The following is a 14,652-nucleotide window of genomic DNA, read 5'->3' as shown; positions in this document are numbered from 1 at the left end:
CCCAGGAGTCTGGACTGATCCTGGTACGTACAGGGAATGAACTTTATCCACACAAAATTTTCAGAGGAGAGAGGAAGTGAAGAAGGAAGAAGGAAAGGGGTCTCAAGGGGAGAAACCTCCAAAGAAGACAGGTATCCAGAACCCCTCGTGGCTTGCTCACTACCCCTGGGGACCAACCAACAGGGGTGCTCAACTAGGCACTGGACCTGGGAATCTGGTCTACAACTTGTTTAACTAAAGGAATAGCCAGAAAATTGCTGCCACAGGAGCCAAACCTTGCTCAACTAGGTAGCTGTCACTATCCTAGAAGTAGATCTGATAACATGCTCTAACCAAGGAAAACCATAGGTCGATACCTGGGAGCTGGAATTTTGCTGCACCAGTCCAGAACTATCGGAGAAAGATAAATACTGGCATTTGCTTAGGTTGCACCAAATTGTAATGACGTCACTAAAAGTTTATAGTTCTCTGTCTCTATCTGCTGGTAGGGTGGAATAAACCCATGTGTCTGGACTGGTCTAGCAGGATGATAGAGAAGACAATTTTTAAGCACTCAGCACCTAAGATTTTTTCTCATATGTAAAATTATTGGCAAAATTGATCTACATTTTACTGAAAATTATGACTGCTCAAAAGATAATAAAAAGAGGTGCAAAAGGCAGGCAAATAATTGAGGATGATAAAAAAAATCTCACTCTCCAAACAGTTACACAATACCTTTATGTTGCTGAGCAGAGCTGTAGTATAAGTTATTACTTACTGTGAGAGCTGAAGACAGGGGACTGTGCTGTGAGCCAGGGGCTAGAGTCTGGTTCCTCCTCTGATGAAGAACGATAGTTCACAAGCTCCTGAGCATCTTCTCGGTAAGGGCTGTGGGAGACACTTCCATCAGCCTTACATTTCTCACCCAAAATAGCTTACAAAGAAAATGCATCAGTCTCTGCTCAAAGCATGCAACGTATCAAAATCTGGAGAAGAGGATAGGATGCCTCTCTAACAGCATGAATGTATAATAAAGAGAGATATCTTGTCAGACAGGATGCCCTGACCTAGCTCAGTTTGCTATAAACACAGTCACTATAAGCCTGAATTTTAGAGTACTGAAAAATTGGAGGTAAAAGCAAGTTTGCTTACCGTAAACGGTGTTTCCGTAGATAGCAGGATGAATTAGCCATGCTGTCATGGGATCTGTCAATCAGGTCCGGGAGGCGGAGCTTTATCAAGCAGAGATTTGATTTTTGCTCTCTGCAGCTGCGCGTGTGTTCCCGCGCAGGAAAGTAACAGATTCTCCTCAGTCTGTGATTAAGCTGTAGTGTAGTCGAAGAGACGGCGACTGCCAGGGAGGAGGGTCAGCATGGCTAATTCATCCTGCTATCTACGGAAACACCGTTTACGGTAAGCAAACTTGCTTTTTCCCGTTGATAGCAGGGCTGAATTAGCCATGCTGTCATGGGAGTCCCAAGCTCCTGATCACATTATTTGTGATATGTATGGCTGTATGTGATCTTTGGTAGTGTGGCAGTCACACTGGACAGGAAGATAGAGAGTACAGGATTGCTGCCCTATCTTCGCATCCGTGGCTGCTTGTTGATCAAGGCAGTAGTGTGATGTGAAGGTGTGGAGTGATGACCATGTAGCTGCCTTACAAATGTCTATAGGCTGCACATTTTTAAGGTGTGCCAAGGAGGCCGCCACTGCTCTGACTTGGTGAGCCTTGGGAGTAGAGTGTAGTTGTAATTGTTGTTTGTCGTAGCAGAACTGTATGCACTGTGCTATCCAGCTGGAGATGGTGCGTTTAGCCACGGGAAGTCCAGGTGCTTTCGGGACAAAAGAGACAAATAGTTGAGAAGCCCGGGAATCCGATTTTGTTCTTTCTTTGTAGTATGCTAACGCTCTTTTACAATCCAGCGTATGTAGTAATTTTTCCCTATCATTGGAGTGAGGTTTAGGGAAAAAGGATGGGTAGTTCTATCACTTGATTGAGATGGAATTGAGAAACCACTTTTGGCAGGAAGGATGGGTGAGTCCTGAGAACCACTTTTTGATGATAAAACTGCAAATATGAAGTACAGTGGACTAAGGCTTGTAATTCACTGACTCGTCGAGCTGATGTTACCTCTACCAAGAATACCACCTTCCATGTTAGGTATTTAATGTGTGCGGAGTCCATGGGTCCAAATGGGGAAAGCATGAGCTGTTCAAGGACTATGTTGAGGTTCCATGGAACTGGAGGTTTAGAAATCGGAGGACGAAGGTGAGTTAATCCTTTGATGAAATGAGAGAATAATGGGTGATTAGAAATGGAGATATTATTTACCGGTCTATGATATGCCCCTATGGCACTAAGATGAACTCTAATGGAGGATGTTGCCAGTCCAGCTGTGTACAGTGTATGAAGATAATCCACGAGTATCTCAGGTGAGCAATCCAATGGTGGTATGCCCTTGGAAATGCACCAGGTAGAGTAGCGCTTCCATTTATAGCTATAATTTTTCCTCGTTGAGAGTTTCCTGGATTCTAGCAAAATGAACTGTGTCAAAGCGGAAACTCCCTATTCTGTTAAAAGGAGCTCTCAATCTCCATGCTGTCAAATGGAGAGATGAGTGTAGCGGGTGCAGGAGTGTCCCTTGATCCTGGACCAGAATATCTGGACGATTCGGTAGTCGAATTGGGTCCGTGATGGATAATCGGAGAAGGAAACTGTACCATGGTTGTCTGGGCCAGGTCGGGGCTACAAGTATCAGTTGAGCTCTGTCTGCTATGCACTTTTGAATTGTCCTTGTTATGAGTGGTATGGGAGGAAAGGCGTCCTGAGCTATTCTGAGCGGGCTGGGTCCTATCGAGTAGAATTTGGGAACTTGAGCGTTGCTTTCCATTGCAAAGAGATCTATTGAAGGTGTTCCCCATTGTATGAAGATGTTTTGGGCTACAGTTGAATTGAGTGCCCATTCGAGAGGATGAAAGATTTGACTGAGCCTGTCCGCTCTTGTGTTCGCCACTCCTGGAAGGTAGGTCGCTTGCAAATGTATGCAATGTTGATGAGCGTGTTCGAAGATTATCAGTGTCTCCTTGCATAGGGACCATGAACCAGACCCTCCTTGTTTGTTGATGTAAAACATCGCCACTTGATTGTCCGTGTAGATCATGACCCTGCGTCCCTTCAGGTGGTCTTGAAACACTTGTAGTGCATTACGAATCGCTCTGAGTTCCAATAAATTTATCTGCAGGGTCTGCTCGGAGATTGTCCATAACCCTTGCGTTTCGTAAATCTCAAGATGTGCTCCCCATCCCTTGCGAGATGGGGATGGGGGGGGGGCTGAATAATGCTCCTTTGGAAAGGGTAGAGTGCAGGAGCCACCATGTTATGTCCTTTTTCATTTCGGCTGTAAGCATTAATTTTTGTGTCAATGGCTGTGAGTGTTTCCACTGACATTTTAAGCCCCACTGCTGGGAACCGTGAAAATAGCTGCTGCCATGTGGCCTAGGATTACTAAAACTTGTCTCGCCAAAGGCCTCTGAGTGGTTCAACAACTGGAGAAGTTGACGTAATTGTGATATCCTGTCGTTTGGTAGGTATGCCCAGTTGCAAGTGGTGTTTAGGCATGCTCCTATGAATTGTAGCTTTTGTGTTGGCTGTAGATGTGATTTCTGAAAATTGATCACCAGCTCCAATTCCTGCAAGCACTCTATCACCCGTTGGAGGTGGTCGATCAAGATGTCCGGCTTCGAGGCTATTATCAACCAATCGTCCAGATATGGAAAGATGGTCATACCCTGTTGTCTGAGATGGGCCATCACCACAACCATGCATTTGGTGAAAACCCTGGGTGCAGCCGAGAGTCCAAAGGGGAGAACCTTGTACTGGTAGTGTTAATGGCTGGAGAGAAAGCATAGGTACCCGCCAAGAGGATGGATGGATTGGAATGTGTGTGTAAGCATCCTTCAGATCGATAGAACACATCCAATCGGGTTGAATGAGAGGTAGGATCGATTTCAACGATACCATCTTGAATTTCTCTTTGGTCAGAAATTTGTTCAACTCTCAAAGATCCAGTATGGGACAAAGACCCCCCTGATTTCTTGGGTATGAGGAAGTACGGGGAATAGAACCCTAAGTTTTTGGTTTTCGGGGGGATTAGTCGAATGGCTTTTTGTTTGTGAAGCAAAGTAATTTCTTCCCCGAGTTGTAACTGAGACCTTTGAATCTTTAGATTGGAAAGGTGAGGTAATGTGGGTTTTGTGGTAAATTGAAGCTGGTAACCGTGTCGTACGATCCCCAAAACCCATTGATCGGATGTTATCCTCTCCCAGGCTACTAGGCAAGAGTGGATCCTGCCAGGTGGTGTTAGTTGCTGTGGTGGTGGCTGTGGTATTAAAAAGATGGCATCGACTTTACTGTGGCTGCCGGTTGCTGGGTTGGCTGCCTCTGGTTATGTGGCTTACCCATACACTGAAGTGGGGTATGCTGTTGCGGTTGCGGATGTTGGTAAGACGGAAATGTCTGTATACGGAAAGACTGGTAAGACCTATAGGGTCTACGGGCATAGGATTGTCGGCAATTAGATCCAAAATAATGGTGTGTGGTCGAGTAGTGAGGTTGTGATTTTAAGGATTGAACTGCTAGAGCTTCGTCCTTTAAATTTGCCCACTGTTTCCTGAAATCAGTCTCCGAACAGGTTGTCTCCTGTACACGGGAGGTTAGCCAGCTTTTCGTGCAAGTCTTCCCGTATAGTACTGGATCGTAGCCATGCCATCCTGCTGGCTGCAATGGCTGTTGCAGACACCCTGGAAGATGTTTCAAATCCCTCATAAATTGACTTCAGAAGGTGTCAAGAACACTCCTCCATGTCATGGAGAGGCGGCGGTATCTGGTCTGCTGTCAAGGAAAACATACCCTTTGTGGCTTGTATGCGCTCATATAGGTATTGTACCATATAGAATTGATGGTGCATAATGCGGGCGTTCAACATTGCGTTGTGGTACATCTTTCTACCAAATTCGTCTAGACATCGGTTGTCTTTGCTTGGTGGATATGAGGTATGCGTTTTTGATTTTTTGAATCGTTGCATCGCAGACTCGACCACAATTGAAGAGTGTGGTAATTGTGGCATAGAGTAAGGCGATGTTTTTCGCATACGAAATTTGACGTCAGTTTCCTTGAAACTGATGTGAGAGAGTAAGATGTTTCCCAGGATTTTGTAAAACACTATGTAGTACCTCTTGCGGTGGAAGAGATGTGGGTTCTCCTGGGCCATCAAATATTTTGAGGAGACCTAAGGTCTCTGTTCTAGGATGTCTCCTTTTGGAACTCTAGGTGTAAGATCGTATCCAATTTTTCTAAAACTTTTGGGTACGTAAGGTCTTCTGGAGGGGAGTATGGTTCCTGTGGCTGTTATTGTGGGTCAGATGGGAATCCAGTAGATGATGATGGGGATGTTTGTGGAGACATGGAATCTATGGGCGTATCTTGCTTTGGAATTGGTGAAGTTGGTCGACCTGGTACTGGTGATGATTGAGGTTCAACTGATGGTTCCCTGGAAATATGAACACTCTGTTCCAGGGAACTTGAAGATGGTTCGTTAGACATCTTGAAAGATGATTCCAGGGTTTCATAAAACCCTTCTAAAGATTGAGATAATTGCCAAAATGCCTCTTTCAATTGAGGAGGCATTGCCGAACGACTGGTTTGTTTTGGTAACTGACATACTCTAGGTTCCACCAGGGGTGGTTGAGGTAGAGTGCGTGGAACATCATGTTTTTTCCCCATATTGTCCTCTGTGGTCCTGGCAGAGTTGGTTGAGGACGTAGATGCATTAGAGGAAGTAACTTGTATAACTTCTCTACGTGAGGAGATTTTAGCACCTTTAGCATGGGAAGAAATGGAAGTAGAGGGGCTTACGTCCCATGTTCTACCCCTTTTTGCAACCTTTTTATGGTGTGAATGATGGGAATGTTTATGTGACGGCCTGACGCTGATCCTGCGTGGACCTTATGTCCCAATGGTGATAGTCTTCTATGTTTTGGCCAGAATCCTGTCAAAGTGGATCTTGAGGATCGTGAAGTACCCGAGCGGTTTGGTGTTGAATCGTGAGAGGTGGAACGAGATAACTCTGGGGATTCATGCCGTCATTTTAATCCATGTTGTCTTGAGTGTTTGGACTTATGTAATACCTTTTGTGCAAAAGACCCCAATTTTTGCTTCGGAGGATTTATTATTTTCGCTCCTTCCCTTGGCGTCGGGCTCCTCGACACCGTCGTGTGTTCTTGTCCAGAGTGCACCGACGTCTTCGGCGCCGTGGCGTGCGTCGATGTCTTTGGTGCCGATGTTTCTGGCGCTGACGTTTCCGGCTCCGTATTCATTGGCACCTGCGCCACTGGCGCTGTTCCCTGCGCCTTGTGTGGGTGATAGTACGGCGCCCTCTTTCTGACTAAGGCTGATCAATCCCGATCCCTCAGATCAGATCACTGATCCGATGGCCTCGAACGTCGTGGCAAGTCCTTACCTCCAGGTCTGGAGGGGCGAGGATCCCATACCGCTGCTCTTTTTTGTGAGGGAGCCGGTGTCGTCGAGGGCCCAGGTGAAGAGCGAGCCTCGATGGCTCCGATAAACTAATGAGTTCTCTCATTTTGTAGGCCCGTTGTTTTTGGGCCCTCGGGGACATTCAGGCACAAAACTCACAATCTTTTTGATTGTGATCTGCCCCGAGGCTTCGGTAACATCGGTCATGGCCATCTGTGACCGACATTACCTTGCCGCATCTACAAGGCTTAAAGCCGGATTTCTTCGACATCTTTGTAGAAAACCAAAAATGCTGAGGAGAAGTCAGCTCCGCGTGCGATCCCACGCGCGGAAAGAACAGACTGAGGAGAATCTGTTACTTTCCTGCGCGGGAACACGCGCAGCCGCAGAGAGCAAAAATCGAATCTCTGCTTGGTAAAGCTCCGCCTCCCGGACCTGATTGACAGATCCCATGACAGCATGGCTAATTCAGCCCTACTATCAATGGGAAAGAGTTGCTCACAGTTTCTGCAGCCTCAGCCTTTGCCAGAAGGAACATTATAGGTAATGGTTCAACTGTGCTGGCTATAAAGGGAGCTCACAGTTCTGCAGCTCCAGCCTCTTCCAGTACAGCAGTCTCTGTGAAAATTTGTGTGTCTTGTAAGGTGAAAATGTTCTTCTTACCCCTGTTTTTGCAATGCCACATCATGCTGACAAGCCTCTTCACACATTATATGTGCATCACAGGTAGAACAAACATCATCATCCTGGCTTTCCTCCTGTTCACTCCCCTTGCAGCATTCTACATATATGAAAGAATAATATTCACTATTCACACATCATTGTCAATCTACACACAACTGTAAAACATAATAATAATAAATGTTATTTCTCTAGCACTCACAGACATAAACAGATATATATAAAAGACGGTTCTACTCAATGGAACTTACAATCTAGTTAAGATACACAGATAAGACAAACAGAAGGCTTCAGGAAGAAAAAATTTAGTTTCTTACCTGATAATTTTCTTTCCTTGAGTCCTGTCAGACCAGTTCAAAATGCATGGTTTTTGTCTCCTTGACAGCAGATGGAGACAGAAAAGGTGAAATTACTACTTACCTAATAATTTCCTTTCTTTGAATACAGTCAGACCAGTCCAGGCAAATGGGTTATGCAACCAGTAGACAGAAATAGAGAACAGGCTTGCTGATGTCAGTCCTTATACACCTCCATCCTGACACCAGCCTGCCAGTATTCCTATATCAAGCCAACTGAGGACAATGTTAATAGAACCATAATAGCAATTATTATAATTACATTTATCATTATCATAATCCTTATCTTTAAACTAGAGCAAATCCACAAAAAACAAAGGAAGAAGCAACAAATGAGGAGTGTCCAGTAGTAGCATAAGAAGCCACTCACCTGCGGCAAAGCATAGAAGCCATAATACTTTCCAACCCTGCTTATTTACCTGCAAAAAAAACATTTGCTGCAAGGCACAGAGTGAATAAAGACACTGAAGATAGCAGTAGAATAGGGAGGGTCCTGGAATGGGTCTGACTGTATTCAAGGAAAGGAAATGATCACATAAGTAGTAATTTCACTTCCTCTTCATCTAGTCAGACCAGTCTGGACGAGTGGGATGTACCCAAGCTGTTCCCTAACAGGGGGGGACACTGCCCAAGGTTGCCACAAAACTACCGAAGCGACAGATGCTACTTCTACAACCCTGACAGCCAGAATGCAATGTCCAGAAAGGGGTGCAATATAGACCAAGATACTGCTCTGTAGATTTCCAAGAAGAGCCCAATTGCAACTCCACCTATGACGAAACCTAACCCCTTGTGGAACAAGCCCGAATCTAGTTCCAGACTCCACATAAACCTCTGTAAACACCTTTCTAAATCAGCATGTACTGTAACGCTAGATGGGCCCCACTTCTCCACTCCACTATACAGAAGATTTTGTAAAGATGTCCCCTTACTTTCAAGGATCAAAGAAGCATGCATTCTTCCAAAGCTGCCAAGCTGCTAAACAAAGAGCAGGAATTTGATTGGTTAAAACTGATTCTTAAACTGCTTTTAGTACAAAAGAAGGACCATACAAAGTTGGACCCAATCTCTGAAAACCATAAGAAAAAGTGTGTATTAGTAGGAAAAGAATCTTCAGAGTAGGCAGTGTAGCATAATTAGCCTTAAAAGCAGCAAACTGTGATCCCGCCAAGAAAGACAAATTTCCAGTCCAAATGGAACCAGAATCCACAGCAAAAGTCTAATATGCTTAGCACCTTTCAATACTTGAGAGACATCCAGATGAGAAGACAGTAGCCTGTCCTGCATATGCGCTCTATTGCAACAGAGTGCGCCCCCCCCCCCCACCCGCTGCAACAGGAGTACCTTTAGAGCCAATCCCTTAGAAAGACCTTCTTGAAAACATCCAGAACTAAGGGACAAGAAAATTATTCCTTACCTGCTAATTTTCTTTCCTGTAGTACCATGGATCAGTCCAGACGGTAGGTTATGTCCCCTGTCCAGCAGATGGAGTCAGAACAAAGCTTCAGAGGGCGCTAGCACATAAACCAGTGTACCCTCAGAGAAGCCTCAGTATCAAGAATATCAAAGCCTTAGGAAGCCAAGGATGGATCAAGTTATGCATCATGAACAAACATGAATAAAAAGATTAACCTGAAATACGACACACAAGGCTGGTGTCAACAGTGAAACTTGCAAAGAGAACTCAGAAACACCACCCCATAACCTAGTGGTTAACAGAGGAAGAATGAAGACAGAGAAACCCAAGAATAAGGGCAGTCGAGCAGTAAAACCCCCAAAAAACCAGATACCTGAGGGAGGGCGTCTGGACTGATCGATGGTACTACAGGAATGAAAATTAGCAGGTAAGGAATAATTTTCTTTTCCCTGTACGTACCTGGATCAGTCCAGACAGTGGGATGTACCCAAGCTTCCCTACAGAGGGTGGGCCCCTAAAAGCCCTGCTCGAATGACGCTATCGCCAAAGTGACCGGAAACTGGCGACTATAAGTGTAGACGATAGTGCCTAGCGAATGTATGCAGCGATTTCCAAGTCGCTGCACGACAAATTTCCTGAGCGGAGACAGACTGGCTTTCCGCCCAGGACGCCGCCTGAGAACGGAGAGAATGGGCCTTAAGTCCCAGAGGGGGGCTGTTTGCCCGCCCCTATATAAGCTGCTACAATCGCTTCCTTGAGCCAGCGAGCGATGGTTGTCTTTGTCGCTTTAGAACCCTTCTTTGGTCCGGACCAGAGAACAAAAACATGGTCGGAGAGAAGAAATTCATTGGTGACTTCAAGGTAGCGAATCAATGTGCGCTTGACATCCAGTCTGCGAAGATCTCTGGAGTCCTCCGTAGCGAAGGAGGGCAATTCCACTGTCTGGTCCAAATGAAAGGCCGAAACCACCTTGGGCAGGAATGAAGGAACCGTGCGCAAGGTCACGCCAGAGTCCGTGAGACGAAGATAGGGCTCCCTGCATGACAGTGCTTGTAGCTCTGAAACCCTAGGTGCAGAGGAAATGGCCACCAGGAAAACCGTCTTGAGCATGAGATCTTTAAGGGTGGAGGAGCGCACGGGTTCGAAGGGAGGTCGGATCAGGGAGCAAAGGACTAGGTTGCGGCTCCAGGAAGGACAAGGCGATTGGCTTGGAAGCCGTAGGTGCTTCACTCCTCGAAGGAAACAAGCTATGTCAGAATGAGAAGACAGGGACAAACGGTCCTGCAAACCGACCAAGGACCCTAGGGCCGAGAACTGAACATGCAGGGAATTGTAAGCAAGACCTTTGTCCACGCCGTCCTGGAGGAACTCCAGAATCTGAGGAACAGAAGCCGATCTCAGACGTGTGTAATGAGAGCCGCACCAGACCTCGAAGACCTTCCAGACACTCACATAAGCGACGGACGTTGACGTCTTCCTGGCCTTTAGCAGGGTCGTGACTATGACGTCCGGGTCGTGACTATGACGTCCGGGTACCCCCGTCGCCGGAGCCTCCTCCTTTCAAAAGCAAGACAGAAGCGTTCTGTCTGGTCGAAAAATACTGGACCTTGATGCAGGAGACACGGTAAGTGCGCCAGGTGTAGCGGACCGTCTACCGACAGCTTGATCAGGACCGCGAACCACGGTCGGCGTGGCCATTCTGGCGCCACCAGAATCACCGGTCCCTGGTGAACCTCTACTCGAAGGACCTTGCCCACCAGTGGCCACGGAGGGAACACGTAGAGTAGAAGGCCCTGAGGCCAAGGGGGAACCAGCGCGTCTACCCCTTCTGCGCCTAATCCCTTCTGCAACTGAAGAAGCGAGGTGCTTTGGCGTTGTTAGAGGTGGCCATGAGGTCTAGACGCGGTGTGCTCCAGCGGCGGAGTAGTTGCATCGCATCCTCGGAAAGCTCCCACTCCCCAGGATCCAACCGTTGGCAACTCAGAAAATCCGCTTGGATATTGTCCACGCCCGCAATATGGGAGGCTGCAAGATGAGAGAGATGAATCTCCGCCCAAGCCATCAGTAGGTCCGTTTCCAGAGAGACGTGTCGACTTCTTGTGCCTCCTTGACGGTTGATATACGCTACGGTGGTGACATTGTCCAAAAGGATCCTGACCGCCCGATGTTGTATGAGAGGGAGAAAGTGTTCCAGTGCCAGTCGAACTGCCCTCGTCTCTAGGCGATTGATGGGCCACATGGCTTGGGACTTCGTCCACTGACCTTGAACCGATTTAGTCTGACATACTGCCCCCTAGCCGGTCAGACTGGCATCCATGGTGACCATCACCCACTCTGGCACCTCGAGGGGCATGCCCCGTGTCAGGTGAAGCGGTTCTAGCCACCACCCGAAGTTGTCCCTGGCGAACTGGGGAATCGGGAGGACAAGCTGGTAATCCTGAGACACCTGTTTCCAACGAGAGAGAAGTGCCCTTTGCAATGTACCTGTTCTCAGAGTGAAGTCGCCCGATCCGGACACAGGGAGACCTCACCTCTGGCTATGTCGAAGCGTGCCCCCAGGAAATCCAAGGACTGAGTCGGCAGGAGACTGCTTTTGGTGAAATGGATGACCCATCCGAGGGACTGCAGGAGGTGGATCACCGGCTGGATCACTGCATTCCCCTGCGCCAATGTTTTGGCTCGGATGAGCCAATCGTCGAGGTATGGGTGCACCAGGATTCCTTCCTGTCTGAGGGCTGCCGCCACCACCACCATCACCTTTGAGAACGTTCGGGGTGCAGTCGCAAGACCGAAAGGTAGGGCTTGGAATTGGAAGTGCTGACCCAGGATCTTGAAATGGAGATAGCGCTGATGCGCTTTGAGGATGGGGATGTGAAGGTAAGCCTCCGTCAAGTCCAGCGAGGCCAGGAATTCTCCTTTGTGGACTGCCGCTATTACCGGCCGTAGTGTTTCCATCCGAAAGTGGAGCACCTTGAGGGACATGTTGACCATTTTGAGATCCAGTATCGGTCGGAATGAACCGTCCTTTTTGGGGACTACAAAGTAGATGGAATAGTGCCCGAGACCCACCTCCCCAGGGGGTACTGGAACAATAGTCCCTATGGTCAACAGACTTTCGAGCGTCTGGCGGACTGCCAGTTGCTTGTGTGGGGTTCCGCATGGAGAGAAGAGAAACCTGTTTCTGGGAGGCCTTACACATCCTAAGCCGCGCCTTAGGATGTCTAAGATCCACTGATCCGAGGTGATGTGGACCCACTCCTCGTAAGAGAGCGAGATGCATCCCCCAATTACAGAATTCCCCCAATTACAGAATTCTATACAAATCAATCACCTTAATCCATAAAACCATCCATCATCAACTTCAACTTGACCTAGAAATACCTTTCAAACTTTACTCCAAACTTTTCAAACTTTACTTCAAACTTTTCAAACTTTACTTCAAACTTTTCAAACTTTACTCCTCTAACAGACCAACTAGAGACATTTACAAAGGCACTCTTAATGTTCCACCCACTAAAGCTACACGCCTCGCTACGACCAAAGACAGAGCCTTTTCGACAGCAGGCCCTTCCATCTGGAATAGTATCCCATCAAACCTCAGACTGGAGCCATGCCTATTAACTTTCAGGAAAAATCTTAAAACCTGGCTCTTTTCTCCAAGCCTTCCCTGAACCACCAGACAATCACTAGCTGGCCTTCTTTCTTACCCAGTCTGTCACTCCGTTTCTCAAAGAAAAAAATAAATGGACTCTTAGACTTCAGATTAAAGCACCGTTCTTAAGTTTGTAACTTGTACACTCTACGGTAAAATTACTTTACTGGCCTTTTCTTCTTTCCAGCTTGTTGCAAGCTTCCAAGTTCTCGCCCCCTGTTGATTGTAACTTTGACTTATTCCTGCTTTGGTTATCTTTCGTTTACGTGAATTTGTTACTCTAGTTTTCTTCCCTTTGTTAAACTGTAAACCGATCCGATATGGTAATCTACTATGAAGGTCGGTATATAAAATTGTTAAATAAATAAATAAATCCTGGGGTTCGAGGAGTGGATCAGCCTGGCATGATTGAGCAGGCTTGGCGGAGGTTCCCTGGGTCCCCCTGTCCCTGGTTGGTCTGCGGCCGCGAAAGGAGCTCGTCCACAACTGAGACCTGTAGAAGGGAGCCCTTGGTGTCGGCTGCCTGGCGGGACGGGACGACGCTGTGTCCGGAACAGACCTCTGGAGGAATTAAAGGATCTAGCAGATCTGGGTCGGTCCTCAGGTAGACTGTGTACCGCATTCTCACCAAGGAGCTTGATGATCTGATCTAAATCCTCCCCGAAGAGGAACTTCCCCTTAAACGGCAGGGAGCCCAGACGTGCCTTGGAAAACTAGTCCGCTGACCAATTACGTAGCCACAGGAGGTGACGAACCGAGACCACCGATACCATTGCCCTTGCCAGCACTCGCAGGAGGTTGTACAAGGCATCTATGCCGTAGGCGATGACCGCCTCCAGGCGATCCGCCTGAGCGGCTTCCTCCGGCGGCAAGGTCTGAGAGGTCAAAAGTTGCTGCACCCAGCGGAGACCCGCCCTTTGAGCAAGAGAACTACAGATGGCCGCTTGGACCCCGAGGGCGGAGACCTCAAAGACCCTCTTGAGGTGCACCTCCAGCTTGCAGTCCTGAAGATCCCGCAGGGCCGTTCCTCCAGTGACCGGAATCGTCATACGTTTTGTGACCGCTGTCACCGCGGAGTCTACCTTCGGGACCTTGAGAAGATACAGGAAGTCCTTGGGAAGAGGATAGAGCTTCTCCATTGCCCTGCTGACCCTAAGGGAGGATTCGGGCGCGTCCCATTCCCTAGCTAACAATTGCATGAAAGTGGGATGTGTAGGAAAGGCTCTCGCCAGAGGTCGGAGGCCCGCTAGCACTGGGTCCCCCTTCTTATGCGAGGTGGAGGATCCTGGAGAGCGTCAAGATCAAGTTCCTGCAGAATATGCGGAATAATATTATCCAGCTTCTCCCGCTGGAAAATCCGCAGTACCCTGGGATCATCGCATTCTAGCTGGGCAGCGAGCAGCGGGTCATCCATTCCGGTCAATGGATCGACAGGCATAGGGTCCGGGGCTGAGGAAACACCCTCTACCGGGGGCAATGCCAGCCACACCCGGGAGGGCCCCTGTGAATTCCCTGAGGGCCCACCCCCAGGGAAATCCGCCGTCCTGGGGGCCTTGGCGGGTGGAGGGCCTATCGCGGGGTCAGGGAGCTGGCCCATGCATGCCATATAGGCATTATGCATCAAAAGTACGAAGTCTGTAGAAAAAGGAGTAGGTCCGGGGGGGGCAGTGTAGGAAGAGACCCGGGCTGACCCACGGGGTCCAGAGGCTGAACCGGAGTAAGAACCAGTGACTGGCAGTGAAATTCGTCGTCCAATTCCTCCCCCTTCAGTGCTGGCAACATCAGCTCTGAATCCAAAATGGCTGCCGTTCCCGCCATAGACAGGAACGGGGCCGACCCCGAAATGTGTAGGCGCGCTCGATCGCGCGAAGAAGGCCATCCCGCTGGCTGCGAGGTTCCCTCCCCACCAGGGAGGCACCTTTTGCACACCCCCTCGTGTGAGAGCCGGGGTCCCGGCTCCCCGCATGCCGAACAGAGCTGCGAGCGCGGCATCCGTGCTATGGAGAGAGAGTGTAAGGGGGTGGGG

At 48.3% G+C, this 14,652-nt stretch overlaps 1 protein-coding gene across 8 annotated transcripts in view; it reads right to left on the bottom strand.

Moving 5' to 3' along the window:
• BHMG1 (basic helix-loop-helix and HMG-box containing 1) overlaps window positions 1–14,652 on the bottom strand; it is a 307,327-nt gene that overhangs the window by 136,377 nt on the left and 156,298 nt on the right. For all 8 annotated transcript variants that reach the window (XR_003851906.1, XR_003851907.1, XR_003851912.1 and 5 more), the window contains 2 exons: window positions 7,184–7,301; window positions 761–870 (listed from right to left, as the gene is read on the bottom strand). Coding sequence is in view for 1 of the 8 variants with exons in the window: in XM_029571046.1 (XP_029426906.1) it covers window positions 761–870; window positions 7,184–7,301 (228 nt within the window). In the remaining 7 variants the exon portion in view is untranslated. The remainder of the gene's footprint in view (window positions 1–760; window positions 871–7,183; window positions 7,302–14,652) is intronic.

Source organism: Rhinatrema bivittatum, chromosome 11, assembly GCF_901001135.1.
Source record: "Rhinatrema bivittatum chromosome 11, aRhiBiv1.1, whole genome shotgun sequence".
Taxonomy (NCBI): Eukaryota; Metazoa; Chordata; class Amphibia; order Gymnophiona; family Rhinatrematidae; genus Rhinatrema; species Rhinatrema bivittatum.
The sequence above is the reverse complement of the archived record's forward strand: the minus strand, read 5'-3'. Positions and strand labels throughout refer to the sequence as shown.